The 24,829-nt window shown below is 44.5% G+C and overlaps 2 protein-coding genes across 5 annotated transcripts; both read left to right on the top strand.

The window, feature by feature from the left end:
• Positions 1–3,848: 3,848 nt before the first annotated feature.
• On the top strand, positions 3,849–17,111 carry LOC120455202 (pneumococcal serine-rich repeat protein). 4 transcript variants are annotated; one of them, XM_039641156.1, is made up of 8 exons: positions 5,039–5,162; positions 5,279–5,356; positions 7,959–8,465; positions 9,331–9,480; positions 11,281–13,597; positions 13,659–15,210; positions 15,268–15,334; positions 15,400–17,111. In XM_039641156.1, the coding sequence occupies exons 3-8, from the start codon at positions 7,959–7,961 to the stop codon at positions 15,472–15,474; spliced, it is 4,668 nt and encodes a 1,555-aa protein (XP_039497090.1). In that variant the 5' UTR covers positions 5,039–5,162; positions 5,279–5,356; the 3' UTR covers positions 15,475–17,111. The 4 variants fall into 4 exon arrangements, with proteins under 4 accessions (XP_039497089.1, XP_039497090.1, XP_039497091.1 ...); XM_039641155.1 differs by lacking the exons at positions 5,039–5,162; positions 5,279–5,356 and adding an exon at positions 3,849–4,028; XM_039641157.1 differs by having other exon boundaries at positions 5,039–5,356; positions 9,352–9,480.
• A 1,394-nt stretch (positions 17,112–18,505) lies between these two features.
• On the top strand, positions 18,506–20,705 carry LOC120455205 (serum response factor homolog A). Its single transcript, XM_039641161.2, is given in 1 exon segment — positions 18,506–20,705. A coding segment is annotated over 1 exon segment (1,056 nt). The 5' UTR covers positions 18,506–18,711; the 3' UTR covers positions 19,768–20,705.
• Positions 20,706–24,829: the final 4,124 nt, after the last annotated feature.

Below are 24,829 nucleotides of genomic sequence, written 5' to 3' on the forward strand. Positions count from 1 at the left end.
AATACGCAGAGGGCAAAGGAATTGGGAAAAAGAATCGAAACAATTGGAAAAAAAGTCTCGCCAATTAACAACTTTATCAAGACGAACAATATTTTAAATGTTTATTGATCCAAAGCTAACATACAGGAACCCTTGCTTTAGTAAAAGGATTTTCAGTACGAGTGAGTTATGAGTAACGAACTTTTATAGTGAAAGTTTTTGGCTAGTAATGACAATGCATGGATTATTGAAATCGAAGTCTTTTCGGCTATGTGTGCTATAAAGATTTGTAAATGTTTATTTAATGCTCGGCCAGACAAAGTTCTGTTTTCCTACTCCAATTTTTCTTTACGCAGTTTTGCCAAAGCATCAAAGTTTCGCTGAAATGGAGAAATCGGGAATGCCAAGAGTGCTGGTTGTGAAAGGACTTACGGAAAGGCTTCGTTAAGCTGCTTGGCAAAGTTATGCTGACATCCTTGTCGCCTTCGCGTCTCCACCTCCTGTTTCTGGCGCTGATTCCATCGATTTTCCATGCTCCATCTGGGGAAGGAATGTCTGCGTTAAAGACCAGCAAGTAGCTTAAAGTAGAGTGGAGCTAAAAGGGCAGCTTCACAAACATCTCCAACATGATTTTTTCACATTTCCGTCAAAAAATAATCCGTTTTGTTCCCACAACTTTCAAAATAATGCTCCAAATATGGAATGTTATACCTCTTTGAGCTCGTAATTAAATTCCCAATCGAACTGTGTTTTCAAAAAAAAATTATATTTTGTTCACATTTTTTGCAAGTTTTTATGATGTTACCCCTTACAAAAAATGCGAAAAAATGGCCAAAAATTATTTTGACAATGTCGGTCAAAAAGTGATTTGGATGGTTAGTATTGGTAATTAGGAGTAAAAAACTGTAATTCTTTTGGATTTCTGACCATTTTTAGCCAAGTTATACAGAAAATGCCAATCGTAAAAATTACATTTTTGCCAAAAATAGTTCCTCTGAATTTTTTTTACAAAAAATTATAAGTATTTTCATCAGAACTTAAGAAGTTATGGATCAAATATGGATTGTTATATCTCGTTGAGCTTGTTATTTAAATCCCAATCGATTTAGATTCAAATTCGGGAATTTTTATTTTATTGACATATTTGCAAAGTTCAAATAAGGCCAAGAAATGTTGTAGAGTATATTGTGTTCGTTGAAATCCTGAATTGGTTTAACCTAAAAGGAGACTTTTGGTGAAAAGTAAAGTAAAGTGCAGTAAATGTAACAAAGTGTTTTGCATATGTGCAGCTAATTGGAACAAATTTAATTTTGTTTAGCTAAATTATGCGAAGCTTTTTAGCATGCACGAAATATTCCTGGTTTCCACTAATGCAGAATTCCATTAAGTGGCTTGTAACTAACGGCCACTTTTGTTATGTAGAAAGTGCTAAAAAATACATGCATGTTATTACTGACATTTTGCACTTTCGAGTGCAATTAAATAGTGTTTGTTTTAATTATGGTAAACACTCCATCAAAGAGTGCAATTATTTTCGTTTACAAATTTCCATTACTGTTCGTGTCAAATATGATATTGATTAATGCCGTAAAAAAAGTGTACTGCGCAATCAATTAAGGCAATTGTCAATTAACTAGTTTCGTGTTTGCGTTACCATGTCATTTGTGAGTATAATCCTTTCGAACATCGGGCGATTTATTCATGCACATATGCACATACATACATATTGTACATATAGCCGCAACCAAGCAGTTGGCCTTAGCTTTTCATCACAACTTGATACTGATGAGTGCGCTCATTTGTATTCATTGCCCCTGGATCTATGGGAAAATTACGAAAAATTGCTGCTAAACGTTTTAAATTTAGAACCGCGCCCCCAGAAGGTCAAATGTGTGGGGGTGGTGGGTGTTGATTCAAGGCCATCGCAGTGGTTTGGGTGGTCGATTGCGGAAAAGGGCGCTGACAAGTTTATTAAAAACTACGTCAACTTTGCACGGAGAGCCGCTTTCACTGAATGGCTTTAATCGTTTTGCCAATCCAATGACAAACTAGCTATAAATATCGCCTTAACCAGTACGCCTAAATGTGGAATACCAAAAATTAGTTACTTCATATGCCCCAGGGGTAAATCCTTTTACCAATTTTATTTATCATTTTTCCACTAAAACAGGGTTTTATAGTGAGTGTCAAACAATTCCCATTGCCATTGTGCGAAATACAGTACGTGTGTCTATCCGCACGTCAATGAAAAATGCACCGAATTTATTTCGACTCGCAACTCCCCAATCAATATGCATCCCCTGCAGGACCTTCCCCGGTACTTTTTTTTCGTCACTGCCCCAATAACCAGAACAAACTGCAGAGTAAAAGTTTCCATGCCCAAGTCGAAAAACGAATAAAAAACTTTATACCAGCCAGCTACAATAATCATGTTTGCATCAGGATATATATATGTGTGTGTGGGTGTGTGCGTGTGTGAGGGAGAGAGTGTGTGTGGTTCAAGGATGCTCGAGTTTCATGTCCTATATCTCGAGTGTTTTTTTTATTTTTATTTTGGACCCAGAAAATCAAGGGAGCAAAGGAAATATTGTCTTTTGTGTATTAAAATGAAAGGTTGCAATTGCTATTGTGTGTCTCGAAAATTCAGAAATAACAGATTGCCAGCCGCCTCAGTTACTTGAAATCACAAAAAATCGGACTCCTCAAAGAATGATGCATTAACTCACATTGGTTTTTGATTAAAGTTTTAACACAATTTCAGTCAGACGGATGATGAAGTCATGGTGGCATCAGCAAACTTGTGTGCACAAATGTGTTTATGTTTATGTTGTTATTTACTTTGGTCCTGCGTCATCTGAGTGGCACTATTTCGTTTGCTAAACTAAACTAGATGGCATTGAAATGGCATATTTGCTCAACTCAATGAAAATTTCGGTCTTTATGGGGTTACATTTATGGCCTTGTAAATTTAAAGATTATGGCTTACCATAAACTGTGTGCACACATGGGCAGCCCTGTAAATATTCTTAATTAAAGCTGTTGGATCTTTAGATACTGCAACCTATGCAATCTACGTAATCTACGAAGTCCAGGTTAACAATCATACCGCTGAATATTTAATGGCGAATTTCCGAGAATTACTGTATAACATGGCAACCCTGAATGGCCGCGTCCTTAAATATTCATCAATTGTTGATGTTATTATTTCACTTCCGGTTCGCTAGCGGCTGCCATGCGGTTCAATGAACTCTTGACACGGAAGTGTCCCCTTTCTCTCCCTTTCTCTCACCGCATCCGTCTCGCTCGCTCGCAGTGGCGAATTATTCGCTGGCAATGCAGACACGTATGTATTGCCTCATATATATGTATGTATTTAATTTTGCTTATTTCTCCAAATGATTCCCCCATGATTGATGTGGCCCAACGCGCGCAACAGTAAAGCCCAAGTGATATGTGATTGCAACCGTTTTGCTGTAGTTGATCGTGCAGAGTGCCAAAATGCGATGTTATCTACAAATAAGTAAACCTGAAACTCATTTCATAACTTTCAACGAAATTTTTCTCTTTGATACGATTTATGTTATGAAATTAATCGATACAGGATGTAGCATTTATAGAAGGCGTATTTATGAGTTATTAGAATAGGAACTGCTTTTTTTTCAGTGCGTTATTGTAGCCAAAGGCAATTATGAAAAGCCACGCCAAGAGAGAAATCGTGCCAACGGCCTTCTAATGTGTGTCCTTTTTTTCCTCTCTTCCTTAGCCGGTGCTCCATTTATAGGATATTCCATGCCGATGCCGTGCTGCTTGCTAAATAAATAGCATCGAGGAGCGCCATTGGGCACTAGGCACTAGGAAACGGTTACGGAATGGATGCGCGCCGGCAGAAACGACTTGGCCCAGCGCCAATTGCATCCTTCGAGAAGTCATTCGAGGACAATGCCACGACAAATGCACAACAGTCGCAGCAGCAGCAGCAGCAGCAGCAGGAGGAGCAACAGCATCACCATCACCAGCCCCATAACCATCAGCATCCTGGCCAAGTGGCGGTGAGTCCTTTAGCCTATTTACCGAAAGCACCCCATAAGAACATTACAGTAAATATCTATATGTATGGTCAACATTACTGCTGCATTCATAATGATAAATGTGTGCCTCATATGCGTGCTCTAAGTGCGTAATGGTGGCAGCATAAATATGATCTATAATATACGTATTCCTGTTTTTCGTAGACCCTCTCGTAACAGCAACCCCCGCACGTCGCATGCACATAATGCATGGCTTAAATTAATTAACCAAAACACGAAATCAACTAAGTCGCTCCTGGGCGGCGTAAGCTTGGGCAAAGCTTTTCGCTCTCCAAAAAAATATGGGTGTATAGCTGGGGGTGGCAATTGGTGGGTGTGGGAGCTCAAAGGTCGGGGGATGTATGCCGCAATCATGCAAATGGCCACTTAAAAGGCAGCCAGGCAGGCCAAACGCTTGCGGCCAATAAACAAAATGAATCTTAAACGACAAAACAGCAGAAACATCGATTACACTGCAACAAAAAAAGATTGAACAATAGTAAATTTGAAAGCTGTAGCCCGAAACAGGCGTTGCAGATCGGTGACCCGTGAGTTTTACACGCCTTCGAAAATATTGTGGCATCCATCCGCCTTGGATATGAAGTGCTTTAAATAATGTCATTTTGCCAGTGGCTAATTCATATCAAATCAAGCGAGGGAGGTATTATTCATCTGCCCGCTGCTGTATTCCCCTTTGCTGTCGCACCCACACATTTGCACACATGGCAAGTTGACTCTTGAAGCTTCGCAGGCGCCACAGCTGAGTCCTCAGAGCTTTCCGGCCGCAGGCTCTCTACACCGCTCTGCCCTCCCTCTTCCCATCCACTTTCGGAGAAGCTTTCGAAGCGAGAGAGTATGTGAGAGAGGGAGTGGGGGAGAGTGGTGCTAAGAAACAGCGGAAAAGCGAAGACGGCGAAGCTTTCGTCGCATTCCCATTCACATTCACCGTTAGCATACTTTTCGGGGCAGTTCGACGCTGGCGCTGCGTGCGTGCGGTCTAACGGTGAACGGTGCTCCTGCTAGAGAGCGGAATAGCGAGGCAGAGAGAGCTCGTGTGTGTGTGTTTGTGTGTGCCAGCCAGACGCCAGACAGAGATAGCATTAGCAGTTAGCTGAAGTGAGCAGCAAAGGAGATAAATCAAAAACGAAAGATAGCAAGCAATCGCATAAGAAAAAAACAGAGCCGAAATCACACTTCTTGCTGCCATTTACCGTTCCACTTTTTTTTTGTAGTGCAAATTGATGCAAAATTAATAAGGACAACTAATACACACACACTCGTACACGTGGAGAGGACTTTTTGGGACCGCGGTGAGTGTGCGTGTGTGTTTTTGTGTGTGTGTGAACAATAAACAGAAAGCAAAGCACGCGGCGCTCTCTTATCCAATTCCGCCCACCCCCCTTCCGACCACCCTTTATTACTCTCTCTCACTTGCTCTCGGTTCCTTAAGTTGCTTTTTATTTAAATTTTAATTAATTTGATCACACATTTGTGCGACAGCCTCTCTGCTGTGCTGACTTTTCTCCCCTCTCTCTCTCTCTCTCCCTCTCAATCTCTTTTATGTACTCTTCCTGCTCGCCCGGTTCCCTTTTCCTTCCCATTCATGTGCCTAAAATGATGTTACGATGTGTCCCAAAACACTTGCCCATATTTCCTGCCGCGCCTCCCAAAAAATAAGCAAGAAATATACGGTATTTTCTTTTCTGTACACCACAAAAACAAAAGGCCAACATTTTTGGTAGAAGGGGGCTACGGCTTTTTAGGGGCTCTCGGAGTTTTGGAAAGTATTGGAATGCATGGTGGCTTGAGTTTTCATGAGGTTATTGGGGTTACAGAGGAGATGTGGGGTTACGGGATGCGTAGAATTTGATAAGACCCAAAGGTCGCCAATTATATCTCATGGAAATCAGAAGGGAGATATATGTTTTGGGTAGTTTTCGAAACTCCCAGAATGATGGATAATTAAGAGCCTTGTCTAGGCTTTATATATGTGCTTTAAAGCAGTCTGGCGATTTGTGAACATAACGAGTTGCTCAGGGGCTTAGAAAGTCCTAATAGAGCTTACAGATTTAAGCGTGTAGCGATGATTCTGCGTTTCTTTGGGGGCTTTCATGGGGGACATTGTGTGCCCCCATTTCGCTTGCTGCACAGCACGCGGTATGCCTTCAATTTCGGAAATTGTTGCATAGCTAGCAGCGTAAACTTTAAATTAATTTGTGGCCCCAAGGTCCCGCAGCGACAATAAGCGATGCCCGTCCTCGATTTCCACCCATTTCCCGCACTCAGGCGCCATCTGTCAATCATACCATCCATATCCAAAGTCCCCTCAGCAACTATACTATATCCATACATCATACATACATACATGCATATATGTATATCCTCGTGCATCTGCATTGCTCTTTAGCACCGCACTCACTTTCACAGTTTGCGTGTGAAAGGATTTACCCTTGAGCGCTTTTAATGCGAGTGCAGCGTCAGTGGAAAAACTGCAGCGGTGATGGAGCAAGTCTGTTGCTCCAGTAAACTTTCGACTCCGCATTTCCATGCCATCCCCATTTCGAGCAGCTTGAAAACTTAAATCCTGCTAATGGTGTTGGCCAACGACTTTGGGCCCCGGACAAGAAAGGCGACAAATAAAGTCGCTCGGTAGCTAAAAGTTATTAACTCGCACCACCGATTTGTTGCTACTTAAAGGAAATTCAGAGAAGGGGAAAACAGTGACGAGGAGGAAACTGCTACCTTAGGAAAGTATTTCCCAATTTCCTGCAGGACTTTGCATTGACGACAAAAAAGGATCTTGTACATTTGTGTGGATTAAGGATATACAGAAAAGTAGTAGTAGATTGATTACCATGATTCCCATGAAGTTGATAGGTGGTAATCAGTGGCCTGATTGATTCGTTATCGGCAAAATGGCCAGAGCTCCTGGCAATTCAGGATGCAGGTCACTGTTTTGTGTCTTGCCCAAAGCGAAACTTCAGTGCAAGGATAAAACCAAAAAAAAAATCCTTTAATTATGAGGGGTAACCTCTGGCAAACAATGGCGGCACATGAAGACAAAGCAAATCATCGTTTCGTTTAAAATTCACATGTGACAATGAGCGAACCAGAATGAATGCGAACCAGAATGAAAATCCGCAGAGGAAACGCCGCGGGCCAGCTCCAAATGTAGGACTGTTCGGTGGAAAGTGTGTCAAAAGCGGTTGATTTCAATTTGCGAAATGCAATCCGAGGGGAGATTATAGTGGGTGTTGACTGTGCCAGTACCCTATCGAAGTGACCCAGCAGTTTTCTATTCAGCAACCCTATTCCCCTGGGTTTTATGCCATCTAATGCGGCTTCCCTTGACATCCCCACGGCAAAACAATTAGATTGTGTGTTTGTTTTTGAATTTCGAGTGCAATGCATATATGTACATACGTATTCTTAAATTGCATTACTCTACCTGACTCAAAAAGCTTTCAAATCGAAGTGATAAGAGCACATAATATTATCCTTCTTAAAACTTATATATTAATGTCAGCATACTTACGTAGCATGAACTGTTTTGGGTGCCAGTTTGCAGAATTTTGCAACCACAATTTAAGCAAAGCTCCTTTTGCCCAATCTATGTAGTTGCAAAAACAGCACAAACTTGCAACCGAAACTGTGGGCCGTGCTGAACAAACTCTCACAAGTTGCAACTATGTATATTGCAAAACTCACTTTTGGGCAGCTTAAAATGACAGTTTTCACAGTTTTGCAACTATATTGCTTGGTAGCTTTTAATAATTTGTGGTCTAGCAAAGAATGTGGTACAGTTTTTGTTCAAATTATTTACGCAAATTAGGGTAAAACATTTGAGGCTCTAACTTATTACTCCTTCAATTATGTACTTGTTTATGGTAATAACTTTATTATTATTTTCAGATGATGGAGCAGAGTGTGAGGAATCAGACAACGATGTCGAAGACGACGAATCGCAATAGAACCGCCGGCGGCATTGAAGCACCCAGCATAGCCACTGCATCCGCATCCGCTTCTGCATTAGCAAATGCAAGTACAGCCGCCTCCGCATCCGCAACATCCGCAGCATCCGCCTCCTCCTCTTCGTCGTCATCGGTTTCATCGGCCACTTGCTCGGCGACGATTGTCCAGGCGAAGCAGAGACCGCCGCCACTGAAAACGGCAACGACAACGGTGACCACCACCTTGGTGAGCAGCAGCGAGGGCGGTCAGCCCATACCACCCACCGCCCACACGGCTGGCGGTCCAGGGGGCGGCCCAGGGGGTGGTGCTAGTGCAGGTGGGAGTTATCGCGGGGCAGCCACCCTGACCACGCCCTCAACGCCCCGCATCGAACTGAGTCGCGCCTCCAGTTCGTCGCATCACGAGGAGGACAGCCGGGAAAGCAGTCCGGAAAATGTATTCGAGCAGGTGGGTCAATGGATAACGTAGCCCATTCTAAGTGGTCTAAATGGGGCATAGGGTATTACATAGAGGTATTCAATTTACTATCTATGATAGGCATATCCTGATCCATCCATGGTCATAAACATTGTAAAGTGAATTCCATTTGCATACCATATGGGTTTTGATATGAGGAGGCAAAGCATCATCTAATGCTAATTATGTTGTACTTTGCTCTTGTTTGCTTCATTTGGATTCGTTTATCTGTTTTGTCGCTTCTACCATTCAAACATCAATCAATCAATCAATCAATATATCTTAACCATTCATCGATATGTATATCACCGTCTATATCTGTGTATATCTGTCTCTTTCTCTGTCTGTAACACTCTGTGATGCGCTCGCTACCCCTTGCACACACACGCCCCCTTCCCCCACGCCCAAAAAAAAACAAATAAGTACCTATAACCCCTGACCTATAACACGTATACACATACATACATACTCGTATATCCTTTAACCAACTCACGAAAAACGCAACCATTTGAAAAACGAAAATCCCGACCGAACCACAAAACGAAACCTGCACACAAATTGGCTGTTGATTTCGTTTCTGTTTTCTGTTTCTGTTTTCGACTCTTGCCTCCATTTCCATTTCCTTAAACGCCTTGCATGCTTCTTAACCCCCAACCACATCCTCACCTCACCTCACCTCCTCACCTTACCTGACCCACCAAATCGAAAAAATCGAAAAAAAAAATCGAAAAAACCAAACCAAACCAAACAAACTATCGCTCTGACAAAAACGAACTGCTCAACTTGCCTTCTGCCCACTCGATGTGTGTGTGTGTGTGTACTGGCTGGTTTATGTGATTGAACTAATGCTCTGAAGGTCGGCACCGGCACCCTACAGGAAACGATTGGCCTTGGCTTTCGGGAGGATGGCGCTTTGGAGCTGCGCAGCTCCACCGAGGAGCTGTACTTCATGGATCCCGAGCAGAAAAAGGAGGAGCAGGAGCGGATCCAGCAGCAGCAGCAGCAGGTGAGCGGCGGCTGGCAAGAAGCGAGCGAGCGATTGCAGCATCGATAACTATCGAAATGCACACGATAAATACACGAAATACAAAACAATAAAAATGCGATAATAGCAGCGAGCAATTAGATAACTAAACTGCATTCGATTACAAACACACGATACCCAACACCAAATCGACTTTTTAACTGCGTATTTACACGATTAAACACCTACCAGTATGGAAGTCATGGTATAATTTATGATTACGTATGTTTACGGTATCCCCACTACTTGAAATGCACTCCTTTTCCGCTCTGGAAATGAAATAACGACTCTTTTAAACACATTTGCGCGCTTGAAGTGTGTTCTTTCTTCAAGTAGCTTCGACATTTTCTATTAAACAAGCGGATGCGCTTGACATTGAAGGGGTCGCCAAGGTTCGACGGGGTCGAAGGGGTGGAGGGGGTCGATGGTAGATGGTAGATGGGAGCAACCGCATCGCAAGTTGAATTAATAATGCAAAATTGCATTCGAGTGGCTGGGAAGTGTAGCAGCAGTGGTGCCATCAACGGAAATGGGCAGGCGGATGGACGAGTAAGCACCGAGTGACAGCTGACAAGTGTAACCACCCAGCAACAAAAGCCCAAGTACCCACCCATACCCTAGCCATACCCCACCCACGCCACCACTGCTCCACTGCATCCTCAATTTCCCCAGTTGCGATTGTTTGGCCAAAGTTTATTCCTGCACTCGGGCAAAAGTTTGTGGGAATGGGAATTATTTACCCCCGGTCCAGTTTTTCCCCGGGAGAAATGAGTAACTGTCAGCTGGGCGAAAGCCGTCCAACTTATCAATTGCTGGATATGTTGGATGAGTTGAAGACGGACAAGGAGATGGTGGCGAAGTGAAGTGAGGTCTTCTGGTTAATTGCGAAAAGTTACAATTGATTAGTTGGACGCGTGACTGCGTTAATTGGGCCCAAGGAATGCTGTAATTATCTGAAGGCCATTGCTAATGTGCGTATGATGGACTTTCGATACCCAGTACCCTGTGAAAAGTATAGGCTTCTTAGGATAGCAAACGAAGTTAATTAACTCTTTAATTAGCATGTTCATATTCAACAATATTCAAACTACAATAATACTGCATTATGTGGAGTGGCGGTGAAAAATCTGAAAGTCCGGTGCACTGCAGAGCATTCACCACTGGCAACCAAAATGCAAACCCAATTTCCATTTCGCACTTTCTCCCACTTTCGACTGAGGCTCCATCATTCCTTTGTGCTCCACCTCTGTTTGCCTTGGTTGATTGGCAGCCCCCGGCTAGTGAGTCCAGATTGAAGAGTCGCGATTGACGTGGCGTCGAATGGAATCCCATGATTGCCAGACGCCAGACGTCCATTTTCTAGTTTTGGTGTGTACACTGCGGGAAATAGTTGTGATAGTTGTGATTCAATTAAATTTGATTATACTTGAAACGAGCATCTGGTAGATTCATTTTATATTTCCGCACTGCACGATCTACTATATGTTTCTATTTCAATGGTCACCTCCACCTACTTTCCTCCCACTTCTTGCCAGTTTAGAGTTCCTCTATAAGATTTTGTAATGTTCTAGTTAGCCCTATACCTAATTTGAGTTTCAAGATCCTCGGACATCTTCACATCAGCGTTTAAAATTCCACGAGATTATGAATCACAATACACTCCATATACATGCTAGGTATTTCATCAATCTGAAATTAGCCGCTTTCCAATCTATTTGCTCTTATTAACATATTCTATTTTCCCCTTTCTCGCGCCCCTTTTTTCTTTCGTTTGTTTTGCAGGCCAAGCGCTCATCGCCGCACATCTTCAAGTTCGATGACCACCAGAGTTACCTGCAACAGCACCAGCGCAAGGACTCGGCCAGCTCGGAGGTGGCTGCCCTGCTGTGCATCTCGGGTCGCACCAGCCGCATCTCGAGCGTGGGCAGCCAGGGATCGGCGGTGAGTCGCCTCTCGGCGATATCGGGTGTCTCGCGCTCCCCCTCCCCGCATCGCATGCTCCTGGAGACCTCATTCTGTGGCCCCAAGCCCGTGGAGCTGGCCGGGAGCGGGGGTGCCAGCAATGCCTCCACGGCAGCCAGCTCCGCTCACAGTCAGGCGGACGGAATGCCGGGTGCCGGCACTGTGGCCGCAAATGCGGCACTATTGGAGCAACTGTTGCTAGCCCGCAAACATGATCCCACCCAGGCGGTACTGGCCGAGGGCATCAAGGTGCTGCCCCCCGCACCATCAGGTGCCGCAGCCACCAGCTCAAGTCGCAGCAGGAGCAGGCAGACCAGCTCGCTGGCCAACGGCGAACGGATGGAGAAGGAACCAAAGGTGAAGCAGTCGATTGGCGCCCAACGCAGGAGCACCAAGAGTCCGGGTCAAATGGTTGTGGGCAAGACGGCCAGCGGCACGGAGTATATAAGGATTAATCTCAGACCGGATCACATGTACAGTGACAAGGGCATTGCATCTAATGAGCGCGTGGTGGAGGCACCCAATCAACTGGCACCGGTCTACTCCAAGCCGGCCTCGTTGAGCCTGCAGGGTGCTCCCATAGAGGAGCATCGTTTGACCCCCACAGCGAGTCCCAAGCCGGGTCGACGCCTGACCAGTCGTTCACCTTCACCCGCCACTGGAGCTGGTGGCGGAGCAGGTGGCTCCGTGTCGCGCAAGAGCTCCTTCAGCTCCCTCTTTCGTTTGGGCAAAGATTCACCAGATTCGCCCAGGGAGACGGCTCGATCGCGTAGCAAAAGCAAAGAACGACCAGCCACTGCATCGGGCGGATTGGGAGGAGGAGGCGGAGCAGGCGGAGGCGGTTCCCAAAATGTAACGCCTAGTAAGCAAAAATCCGTGCTGGCCATCTTCAAGCCGGGCAAGAGGGGCAGTCAGAGCAGCAAGAGCTCGTCGCCCATAGAGTCCAGTGTTGAGCCCGTGCCACCGCCACCACCACCCGCACCTGGATCGGGGTCAACAAATCGCAGCCGAACCCCCGTGGGATCGCGACCAGGCAGTCGCCTGCGTTACTACGATGAGCCTGTGGAGGGGGTTATCCATATACCGCTGCACACGCCGCCGGAAGAGCGCGAGGCACGCACTCTGCTGCAAGGCATCCAGCAGCTGACTCATGCGGCGCAGGCCAGCATGGATCCCTCGCCGCTGCCCACCCACCGAGCACCGCCCACTTCCGCTCAACCAGTGGCGCCGGGCACCCAAATCACAGCCACCCAATTGGCGGCCGCAGCGGCTGCCTTGCGCCCCGTGACCCAAAGGAGGGTGGCCCAACGACCGGATCTGGATGCCATACAATCGATGCCCAGCCAGGAAGATCCGCCAACGGCGCCTGGCGAGGAGCCGATCCTTCAGCAGCCGGAACCGGCCAACTGGAGCCTGGAGGTTCAGCGACACAGTTCGCAGGATTCGCAGGAGACGACGGCCGAATCGGTGGGTTCGGTGGTTAGTGCCCGGGCGGCTAATCTTGCCCAGCAACGGGAGCAGGCAGCCATGCAGCGACTGCCCTCCGTGGAGAGCACACAGAGTGCCTGCGAGCCGAGATTGGTGCACACGGTGGCCACTGTGAATGCTCCCAATCCGGATTCGGAGGCAGCCGCCAAGGAGCGCAGACGTCTGTTGTTCGCCACGCGGTTGGGTTCAGGCAGTCAGGAGCAGCTCTTCTCCACCCAGTTCAGTATTTCGAAGACAGAGAGCCAGTCGAGTCAGCTGTCCGAGCAAGTGGAGCACTCTGGCTCTGAAACCGCCGAGGGATTGCAGCGCCAGGCAACTGTGATTCGACGAATGGAAACCGGTCCTCCACCGCCACCGCCAAGAGGCGTCTGCAGTTCGGAGGAGGAGCAGGGCGCCGTCATGTCCGGCTCGGTGGTGATGCGTGCCAAGCGGTCCAAGTCGCGTCCCAGCTCGGAGGATGAAGCTGCTCCGACGGCAGCGGCGGCACCAGCGGATTTGCGCCACTCACGTTACTTGGAGAACTTCGATGTGCGCCGCAAGCTGCACGAGAATCTTACGGAGGCGGAAGTGAGTCGATCGGGTGAAATGCCAGGCAGTCAGGCAACCATACCCAGAAAGCCAAAGCGACAGAGCGTTCCAGAATCAAGACGTAAGTGGTATTCCCAAATCTCTAGAGATTCAAGTTTAATACATTGATGGTCCCCTTGTAGGTGAAACCCCAAGCTATAGTTCTGGCACTGTCACACCCACCACTCCCACACCAACGCCAGCCACACCGGTGGGTCAGTCCAAGCAGCCACCGACCTCTGCAACTACTCCCACATCCAAAGGAGTTTCAGTAACCACCACACCCGCCACCGCTGCTCACGCTTCCACTTCTTTTACGGGTCCTCCAGACACTTCCTCCATTGAGCCATCAAACACCACCCGCAGGGATCAGCCCAGCACTTCCCATAAGGAGCCACCAACTGGAGCCGCTAGGGAACCTGTAACCACTTCCATTAGGGCGCACGAAAGCACTTCCCATCACGATTCTCTGACCAGTGTATCCTCCCCGCCACCAGAACGTCGTCATTCGCAGTCAACGGATGAGCACGAGCCCGTGGAATCCTCGGAGAGTGAAAGGGACTCGGACATGGCCGGTAGCTCTTCAGTGACTACGGCAGTGCCTGCTGGTGGAGAATCAGGACGACGGCACCACAACTTTCCGCGCAACGTGTGCGTCATAGAGGAGCATGAGAGCACGGGTCTGGTGTCTCAAGAGTCCTTTGAGGACGAGCTGCCCTACATACCCACCACGCTGCCCGAGGAGCGGGCCCAGGGTGTGCCTATAATCCCCATGAGAGAACGAGCGAATATGGAACTGAAGACGTGCCCGGTGGACAGGCCAAGATCCACCACGCCGCTGAATCCCTCGCATCTTGAGGAGTACTGCACGGGAATCATGACACCGCAGGAGGCAACACCTGGTGGGTATCAAGAGACCGACGGAGTAGGTGGTGCTAGCACTGGAATCGGAGGTGGTGGACTGGGCGGAACTCCAGTGCGGGGGGAGAAGCTGAGGATCAGTCTACCACGCAAGGAGTCCATCGGCAAGGAGCGTATACAGAACTCCAAGTCACCGCGTCGTGTGTCCAACACCAGTGGCAAGTCCTGGTTTGAATTCGCCGAGGAGGGTCTACGAGCCAATAACAACCTGGAGCGCAAGGATTCCGCCAAACAATTGCTCCCGGTGGTCACACCTCCACCAGCTACTCCTTCTACCCTGGAGGAACCAAAGCCGAAGGCCTCAACCCAACGAAAGCTCTCCGGGCATTGGATCGACTTCGAGAACATACCCGAAAAGAGGAAACCGGCCAAGAGGATCACCACCCTGCCCAAGGAAACGATAACGAGCAGTGTGCCCGTCACGGCCACCACCAGTTCCTCTTCCGCCTGCGGCAGTGGTCATCGTTCCGGCACCGGAACTGGCCACCATCATCATCACCACCACCATCACCAGCAGGCGTCAAAAACGAATACGGAAGGCGGGGATAAGTTGCACTACAACTACGTAAAGCCGGAGGACTGCCAGTGCGAGTGTCACGAGGCGGAGCGCGGCGAATCCTCGCAAGCAACGGCCGGAGCGGGAGATACCAGTACAGAAACGGGCACTGGAACGGGAACGGGAACGGGCAGCGAGTCTCTGGCGTCCGTGGAGCTGCTGCAGCAGGGCGAGGACATGTTGCCCCTACTCGAACCCGACACCTCGGCGGAGGGCAGGTGAGTCATCCTAAGAGTTGCAAACTTTAAGTTACTCATCCACTTCGATCTTTGCAGAATTTACGGGGACGAGGATCAGGCGCCTCTAATGCGTCACAGTGGCAAGGGAGTCACCCATCCCAGGGTAAGTTTAAAACCCATCAATTCGGACTGCCAGAAGCAGACCACTTATGATCCTCACCATTTCAGAGCCAGCACGAGGAGTTTTCTCGTCGGGAGGGCGGCTCCAGTCCTCGCAATCGCAAGTTCCCCGAAAGGAAGTAAGCAGCTATGTTTTGGTTCGCAACGGATCGGTTCTTTCTAGATATTCAGGGTAGCTAAGCCGGTAATCTATCTCTATGTAAGTCGAGTCACTACACTAAGGGCCAGCGTCTCCTCCTGGCCCATATCCTTAATGTACCTCAAGCAGAGTGGTTGTTATGTTATGATCGCTTGACAATGATGCGTATTCTATGACTCTCGACTCGATTAGCTTAACTCTATATGGAATACAGAGAGGGGAAATCAAATAATATGAAAAGAAATATATAATTTAAACATACGATTATATTCATACGCGATACTCGGTACTATTTAGCTCATGAATGTACATGGTTAGGGTAATTTTTTTTATAGCAACAATTACAACACATACCATACTCTAACTCTATATAGCAATCCTGACGGACGATCGTTTTCTCTAGAAACTTTTTGCTGGTAATTTTACTATTTGTGATCTCGGATAAAGTGTCATGCATGTGTGGCTAAGACACTTTGGACATCCGATCGGATTCTCTAGCTGTAAGTCGGTGTATTTGTGTGTAGTTTGTTAACTAGCTCAGACAAATCCAGGATCCAGAATCCAGAATTCAGAATCCAGAATCCAGAATCCAAAGTCCCTAGGCTTAGTCACTAATCTCTATCAATATCGCTGTCTGTATCTGTGTCCGATTCTATATAGCTGCGTGCGCCTATGTGTGCGTATGTGTGCGTGTTGTGGAGATGTATATCTCTTTATAGCACCACTCCTCCCGATTTCTCCCCATATCTCTAGGAATCTCACAATGAGACACATTGAACGATCTATGAACGAGTTGTAATCGTTTTCAGTTGGTCAAACACAAAAGTTAGCCTGATTCATAGCCTTTAGTTGAGTTCGAAGCGTTAGCTAGTTAGTCAGCCCCGATTTACTGGGTGTGTTGTAAATACATACATATGTAAGTCAAACTAGATTACAGTATTCGATGAAAATTGGTTTTGGCAATTTTTTCCCATTTTTTGCGGACCAAAGAAACGCAGCCAAGAGTTTGTGAACTTTTAAATGGGTTTATTATACATATAGACATATATGAATATTATTATATAGCCAACAAACTGCCAGCACACACACACACTTGCCATAAGAAAAGTTCCTCCTTTGTTTTTGTTTGGGGGTAACCGGTTCAGTAAATCACTATTTGGTGACCCCGTTACGTATATGCGCTCAAACATCACGATACGAAAAAAACCATCTATAAACTAGCTTCGAGTCCTACAAGGGAATACCTTTTAAACACTCTCCTACGAATACAAAAACACCCTCTAGCTAGCCTTTAAAATTCCTAAATACTTTATTGAACTTAGCGGACAACGGACATTCATTGAATTGAAGCAAAATCAAGCAAATAAAAACTTACATTAAAGCAACTTAAGAAGAACTTATAGGTAAATTATACAATACATAAACAACACTGAAAATGTGCGAAGGGGGTAGAGAATTAATGGGAGCTTGATTCAAAATACTGTGCGAGTTTATCGAATGAATTTCAGAGCCCCATGCATTCCCAACAATGAATAATGAGTAATGAAAACTTTTTTTGTATTTTTTTTTTTAGTAGCAGAAGTGGTGAAGCACAAAATGCACTTGAAACATATACGATATATAGACGTAATGACGAATTCAAACCAGATCTTAACAAATTGTACAATAATTTCCACAATACATTTATGTGAGGAAAATATATATTCATATATTTAGAGATCTAAATGTAAACGCATTTACGCATAAGTTGCGTTCCCGTTTCCGAATCTTGTTCTCAATACTTTTCAATTGTTTTCAAAAAGGGAATTTTTTTTGTATTACTTAGACAAGCCACGAAAAAATTGTTGTTACAAATGCATTTACATTACAAAAAGAAGACGAGTTGAGCGTTTAAATAAGCAAAGGAATATGAAGAATTGTTACCAAGATTTATGCATTCATACGAAACACAAAGTAAAACAGATGGGTTAAGCAAAAGAAAATAAATTAATAAATATATATGTATGCACTTTCATTATTTAACGATTTCATATAGGCGATGAGGATGATTATGCTGAAGAGCAGACAGAACATTAATTGAAAACTATTCATTAAAGTGACAAAAACATATTTAAACAACATGTGTGTGGTTTTATCTTGTGCCTTGTTTCGGATATTATAGGGGTTTATCGCTTCCCGTTCGCTAGCATGCGACTTGGACATGAGAATTGGACTCTTATCGCAATCTGAGGCTTAAACGGCCCACCGTTGGCAATCGATCATGATTACGGCTATTTAACATGCATACAGGGCTTAGCCGTAAGCCACTGTGCGACTTCAGGTAACGACATTTGGGCGGCTACGTCAAATGCTGACGAACTCCTTTCTATTATCAGCATTTTAAACAACTTTCTGGTAAGTTAATACACCTGTATTATTTCACGAGTTCATTTTGTATTCAGAACACTTTAGCATTGAAGATAATATGCGTTATGTTAAATTTGTTTATTGGTTGTCATTTCGCGTTTTAGCGACACGTGTAAACGTGTTGCACTGAGCGTCGCTCTCACTGCGCATGCGCACTCTCTTTTTCTTGACGGAGAGTGAGAGCACCATGCATACACTTGCAAAAATTATAACGGAAATAGATCAGAGCATAGTGGGTGTGATTAATTCAGTGAATCTTATGTTTCGCTATCAACAAAACGTAACTTACCTAGCTCAAAAACATAAATTAGGCGAATTAAAAATATTAGTTAAATATTTAGTGAAATACCTACATACCTACAAAATGTGATATTTAATTGTTATACAGTGCGTATGAGTGATAAGATTCTAGAATATGTTGTAAGCTCAGTGAATATAAGCTAGTGCAACGATACGTATGAGTAATAAACTTTCAATAAATTGTACGTACGTTAACATACGTATACGAAAAGATACATTCGATACTCTCTCGACACTCTCTCAGTGTACTCTCCCGCCAGCCGGTCAGCGTATAAGTAGAGGCGGCCAAAGCGGGACGGCCTCAAAACGAACAGAGCCATTGAACGGCAAAGGTGCGCGCATCAAAACTCTCCCCCGCAAGAACCAAACAGAAAAAAGTGAAGAACGAAAATTGAAAATAAAAGGAAAATAAAAGACAAGAAAATCCAAACAAAACGAGTCGTCAAACCGTTTATTTCTTTTTGTTTTGTGTTCTGAAAGAGAGAGAGAAAGGCGAACAGCAGAAAGTGATCGAGATGGCGTTCATGATGCCCGTGATGAAGAACAACTATGATATTTACAAGGACACGCGTTCCCGCAAAACATCGGAATGTTCGAATGCGAGTAGTAACGGTACAACGGCTTTGGCCACCGCTCTTGGAACGCCCGCCCAGGGACAACAACAACAACTGCAGGGGAATCAGCGACGTCGCAAAGTGTCCGAATGCAAGTCGGAGAGCTTCGCCACCTCACCATCGCACGGTCAACTGGGCGTATCCTCCGCCCACCAAAGGATGCAAATGCAGCGCTGCCACAGTTCGCGGGCTTTTCCTCGCAACGCATCGCGCAGTTCGCACGGCTCGCTGCAGCAAATGGTGTCGCCCACGCGCAGTAGTCCGCCCACCCGGTCGCATACCGCATCCGCACTGGAGAGGCAGGCCGCCGCCCAGGCGGCGGCCATTAATCAGAAGCAGCAACAGTCGGTCGCTGCAGCTGCTGCAGTGGAATCTTCCAATGATTATACGAAGTTCCATTTGCGTTTGGTCGACAAGCTGCGCAAGTCCTTCCGCAAGGATAGCGGTAAACGGTCATGAGAACAGCGCAATCACAGCAACAACAACCAAAACTACGACAACAACAATGCCAGCAGCAGCAGCATGGCGCTCCTTTCCATTGCCCACAATAACAACAACGACAGCAACGGAGCCGGCTGGAAAGTTAGTGACGGTAGCGATGCCATTTCCAGCAGAAGATCGCCTGGAAGAGATGTGAGAGAGTGCAATGCTGACACGGCCCAGGCACTGGAAGCATGCGAGAGAGCAGCGAAAGCGGCAACACCCAGAGAACGAGAAAGAGGCATGGTCAGTCGCTTGGGAAGACGCTTTCGGCGTTACTGTAGATTCCTGGCTCACTCTCACCATGAAAGTGTTTCGGCGCCAGAGGACGAGACAGAGGCGGAGGTCAGCTCCTTGGAGCAACTGACCGGCAGCCGGAGCAGCAGTCGTAGTCGCCGACGGCGCAGCAGCAGTATTGGAAGCGCCGGCAGCCGGCTGAAGATGCGACTGCGGCGCTGCACTTCGTCACCAGGATAAGAGCGAGATGGCACTGAGTCGGAGTGACAGAGACGAAAGAGTGCGAGAGAGAGGAGAGACTGGAAATGAAGTGCAGAGAAAGAGAGTGCAGTGGCGTAGCCAAAAGGGGGTCGGGTAACAAGCAAAAAGTCACTTAACCTAGTTATTGTTTTCCCCCCATGAAAAAAAAGTGAGTTGGCGTATATAGAGTTGTTGGCGCATATTTGTTTGGGCATAATCTACATAATCTATAACTAAATCAATTTCGGTGTACATATGCAAACTACTTAAATATTTATATAGTATACAAGCTAAAGTCCCAAATGTATAATTACATTAATTATATGTATTTATGTATGTCAGGCTTCCAAATAGAATATAGAGCATAGAACCTGTCCCAAAACCAAAACCAAAACCTCTCCAAATAATTTAAACTTTTTTTGTACCTGCGGTTTCGCGACAAGAGGAAAACAGAGAATTGCAACTGCCAATTGCATTGTATAACAAAGACCACATCAGCAACAACCCACAAACAAGACAAAACACTTGCGAAAATAACAAGCAACTAGAAAAAGAACCACGGATTTTTACCCTTCATTTTATAATTGCATAATTACGAAGAGCAATTGACAATATACTTTTAAAGGCATTGCGAACAAAATAAATAAATGAATGGAAAACACAAATCTAAAAAACGAAACAGCTGAAAACAGACTTAATATTATATCGTATAACATATACACACACTTGTACTTGTACGTAAGGAAATATATATACATACATATATATATATGTATACAAAAATGTACCTAGAAGACAGCTACTTTTAAGCAAAAATTAATGTTATTCGTTTTTTTTTCTTAGCTAGTAATTTTGTAATTACACAAACTTACACGGCAAACGAAAAAAGGAAAAACTCTGACAAAAAAAAAACAAAACAAATAAATAAAAAGTAACGAACTATATGGAAAGAAAACCTACATATGTAATTTTATTTGCACGCGAAAACATCGAAACGTCAGCAGAGGGAGCGAGACAGATAGGGGCAGAGTGAGAGAGAGAAAGAGGGGGTGTGAGAGAGCAAAATTCAGCTGCAGCCAAGTGCGCAGAAAATGCGTTTCGTGGGGGAGGGAGAAGCCCCCAATTCGGCCACAATTAGACCCCCACGCTCGCTATCCCACTCGCGCGCCCTTTGGCCTCTCCCTCGCACACGCTGCTCTTCATGGGAATTAGGCATGCGGAAGCAGAAGAAGCGCAGCGCGAAGAAAGGCAAAAATAGAAGAAAGAGAGATGGGCACAGTGATCACCCGATATGTAAGATTAGAGCCCAATAGAGTTTATTTTATTTTTTTTTTTTTGCTAATGATGTATGGAGGATGCGATAGTTAAGGGGTAAGCAGCAGCAGGTTTGCCTAGCAGTGTATTCTTATTCCTTGGAGTACCTGGCATGTGTCACACAGATTCGCATATACCCGAAGCAGAAGCGGTATAGTGATGCTGCAACCTTGACCTTTGGACGCAGCAGCGTCGAATTGAATAGCCCGATACAATTTGGCGTGTGTCATATAGCTAGAATTTTGTGTTGAACTTGTGGGGCATTTGTGGGGATGCTTTCTATGCGACACCATGGCACACATTTGAAATCTGGGCGAAACCTACATACATATTTAGAAATGTTTTCATAAAAATTCAGCGATTCAATTTCAATTAGAGAATTAATCGAAGGACGATCGAGCAATGGTCCGGATGGTCAAAGATAGATATACATATGTACATATGTAGATTTATTAGATATAGTATTATTCATTTATATATGTATGAACATATGTAGGTCGGTGGATCTCTTTTCATATTTTCTATAAAGATTTTTTAGCAATTTGCGCATCTAAAATTTCAATTAGTACAATTAAAACTAAAAATGGTGAAAGGTTAATGCAAACACAGTTGCGCTTCATTAAATATTATGAAAATATTATTATAAATTATTATAAAATCTCAGAGATGCAATGAAACTTTATATATGTACATTCCAAATCGTCTTCAGATAATTAGAAAAAGCAAAACAAAATTGCGGTCTTTAAAATCAATTGAAGTACATATATCTATGGTACAGTTGCCTTATCTGTTTGTTTATCCCCGTATTTTGCCTAGTCAGCTGTTATCTTTTGATATTCTGGTGTTTTCTGGATCCGGTTCGAGTTTGTTAGACGACAGATTTTCAAGTTCACACGGCTGTAAAAACCGATACGCAGTTGGACATATAAATATCCGGCATAAATACATCAAATAGACTAATGTTATGCATTCATAAATGTCAACTGTTTGATTTAGTGGCCCTGCTATGGTTTTTGGCCAGATGGATGAACGGATGAATGGCCGTATAACTTATGTATGTGCTGTCCATTTGACTTACATACATTACTCAGATATGGTTGTGATTTCGATGCACTGCTGCTCACACATGTGTAAGGCAAGATTTGCCTGCCTTGTCATCAGTTATATCACCATTGTTGTTGGCCTGCGGTTGTGCAATTCCCTCCCATTCCCTTCGCCAATGTCAATCGAATACTGCATCTATGTATGTATATCTTCTTCCCATTGCAATTTCCCAGTTGCCTGCTTGTTTTCTCCATTGTCAGCATAAACAATGCACTCGATGCACCAACAAAACAACAACACAACCTAATTGTCGGAGAATATATGTGCATACGTCTACAATCTCTTCATAAAGATTTGGTTAGCATAAATTTCTCATTTTATCTTGTGCAGATACAACATCTAATTTTATTATTCTTATAGAAGGGGATCTGAAAAACCATTGTAAATCAATTTGTATTATTGTAAATCAATTTTTGGACAACATTCCACGAAACAGAAGCTATCACCTTTTTATTACAAAGTTAATCGTTTGTTGGATATATAGGTATTAGTAGCATTGCTTTTATTGTAATTATATATTATTTTTATGTGCTCTGGGCAGGGTCCTTGTATTGTTTTTTGCTGCTTGGTTCTCACTGATTCTCTTACAAAGAATTTGTATTTGCTACTGTGAGCTTCTTGTGTTCCCCCCGTTTCGATCTTTTTTTCATTTGCTGATTTACGAATCACTTGAAGACGAGTGACCGGCGGTAAAAAAAATAAAAGGGGGAGGAATGGGAATGAGTGGGGGGAACTATTGTTTTCTATGTTTATGCGAGGCAACAGGTTTTCATTGGAATTAAACCCCTGCAGCCCCACCATTTTTTGTTTTTTTATTGTTTTTTTGCGTTTTTGAGCTGTGCGCGTGCCGCATTCAACGTGATGCTGAATTGAACATTTATTGAACAATTTCCAGTTCGATCCTCTTATAAGCGCGATACAATGACGCCAACAATGTGTGTGCTGTGCCGCTTAACCCCTGGCTGCCCCATTCCCTTCGCCAAGCATAGTGTAATTTGATTACGTGCGTTCAGTTTTTGCGGTTGGTCAGTTCAGTGATTATCTAATTGCAGAGCGTAACCGTTTCTCAAAGCAAGCACATGATGACTTGGCTTTACTCAATGTTTACATTACTTTTTGACCGAAAACAATTTATTTCCGTTTTGTTATAGCATATACTAAAGAATTGGAATGGAAAATGTGTTAAAGTATGAGCGTGCAAGCTAAGACATCTTTATGAAAATGTCAAAATTTCATTTATCGCACAAGTACAGTTGCCCACTGCGTTGATAGTCGTTGTTTACGTTTCGCGTGTTTTAATCTTTTGGCAGGCCCCATTGTTTACCCCGATCTGTTGTTTAGCCCAAGATCAAGGTGATGTTGCCTAACCCGAATTCCATTGACGTCACCGCGCATCGGGCCCAGAGGACCAACTAACGGGGCTTATCCTGATGCCAGGGGTCAAGGGTGATTTGACATTCGTTTTTATTTATTCACGTTTTCTTTTGGCGTGGCTGACAACTGACGACGGCAAAACGGACGGCAAGTGAATAACGAGATAAGCGCACTTAAGTGTAACCAACGAGGATATATGTACATAAATATGTATGTGCATATGTACAACGTAACGTACGAACCATGGGTAATGAATCCTTTAAGTTGTAACGTCCAAGGAAATACTCCAATAAATACTATTTACATGCACTCTCTTTGCTGATATATTATAATAATATTTATAAAAATTATATTATATTATATTAATATTAACTTGAAATATATCCTTATTAGTTTTACTCAAATGTTATGTTTTCTATAGTTGCTTAACATTGCTTAATCTTTTTCAGTCTAAGATGCAAATACCATTTTAATGTGATAAACCACAGTCACGAGCCTCTTTCCTTTCTTGTTCACTCCATCGAAATGTATGTGACTTAATCAGGAATTGGATTAATGTTCTCAATTGAACGTACAAAAAAAACGCCCATCTGCATTGTCAGTGGAAAATTCCCGAAATCACGCTAGAAAGGGACGGCGAAAGAGAGCAAGGATTACGGGGGCGCTTCGGGAGGCGTGGCCGGTGGCAAAGGGCACATTTTTCGCTCTGCTCTTCGATTAAACAACGCGAATGGCGGGTGAGCAGAAGGACGCAAATAGGGCCCATTATCCTGACCTAGTCAAAGTTCGCTTCTCTCGCGCTCTCGGGCGCAGTGACATTTACTCTATGCCCTGCTCTCCTGGTCTCTCTCTCTCTCTGTCTCACTCTCTCCCGCCATATGCGTAGAATGGGAGGCCCAAAAGGGAGTTGCACACCCAACCACGTGACAAAGTTTAAGCCTATCACAGTTATTCAATTATTGCATGTCAAAAGTGCATGTTTTAGTATGCGCTAATTCATTTACCTGTGCATTCATTTAATTATCCAGTATATGTTGACAAAAAGTTGTGTAACGAAATTAGCAAGCTTTTTGGTTTCATAGTGTAAAATTTACCAGTGCATTAGTGCAAAAAGGTCAGAACACCACTGATTGTCGATCGTGGGATGGGCAAACTTGTGTGGAACCTAAATTGTGTATGATGACCACATTGAAGCTTTTGCAGCAGATAAGAACTGTTGATTATACGTCTAAATGAAATCCCCTATAAAAAGTAGCTATGTTTTAGCATG

This window comes from Drosophila santomea, chromosome X, assembly GCF_016746245.2.
Source record: "Drosophila santomea strain STO CAGO 1482 chromosome X, Prin_Dsan_1.1, whole genome shotgun sequence".
In the NCBI taxonomy this organism is placed as follows: Eukaryota; Metazoa; Arthropoda; class Insecta; order Diptera; family Drosophilidae; genus Drosophila; species Drosophila santomea.

What these genes read in the sequence shown, in the direction of transcription:
- LOC120455202 (XM_039641155.1), top strand. Translation starts at nt 3,849, where the DNA reads ATGGATGCGCGCCGGCAGAAACGACTTGGCCCAGCGCCAATTGCATCC. An exon ending in GACACCTCGGCGGAGGGCAG is followed by an intron (nt 15,211 to 15,267) that starts GTGAGTCATCCT and finishes CGATCTTTGCAG; the next exon opens with AATTTACGGGGACGAGGATC. An exon ending in AGGGAGTCACCCATCCCAGG is followed by an intron (nt 15,335 to 15,399) that starts GTAAGTTTAAAA and finishes TCACCATTTCAG; the next exon opens with AGCCAGCACGAGGAGTTTTC.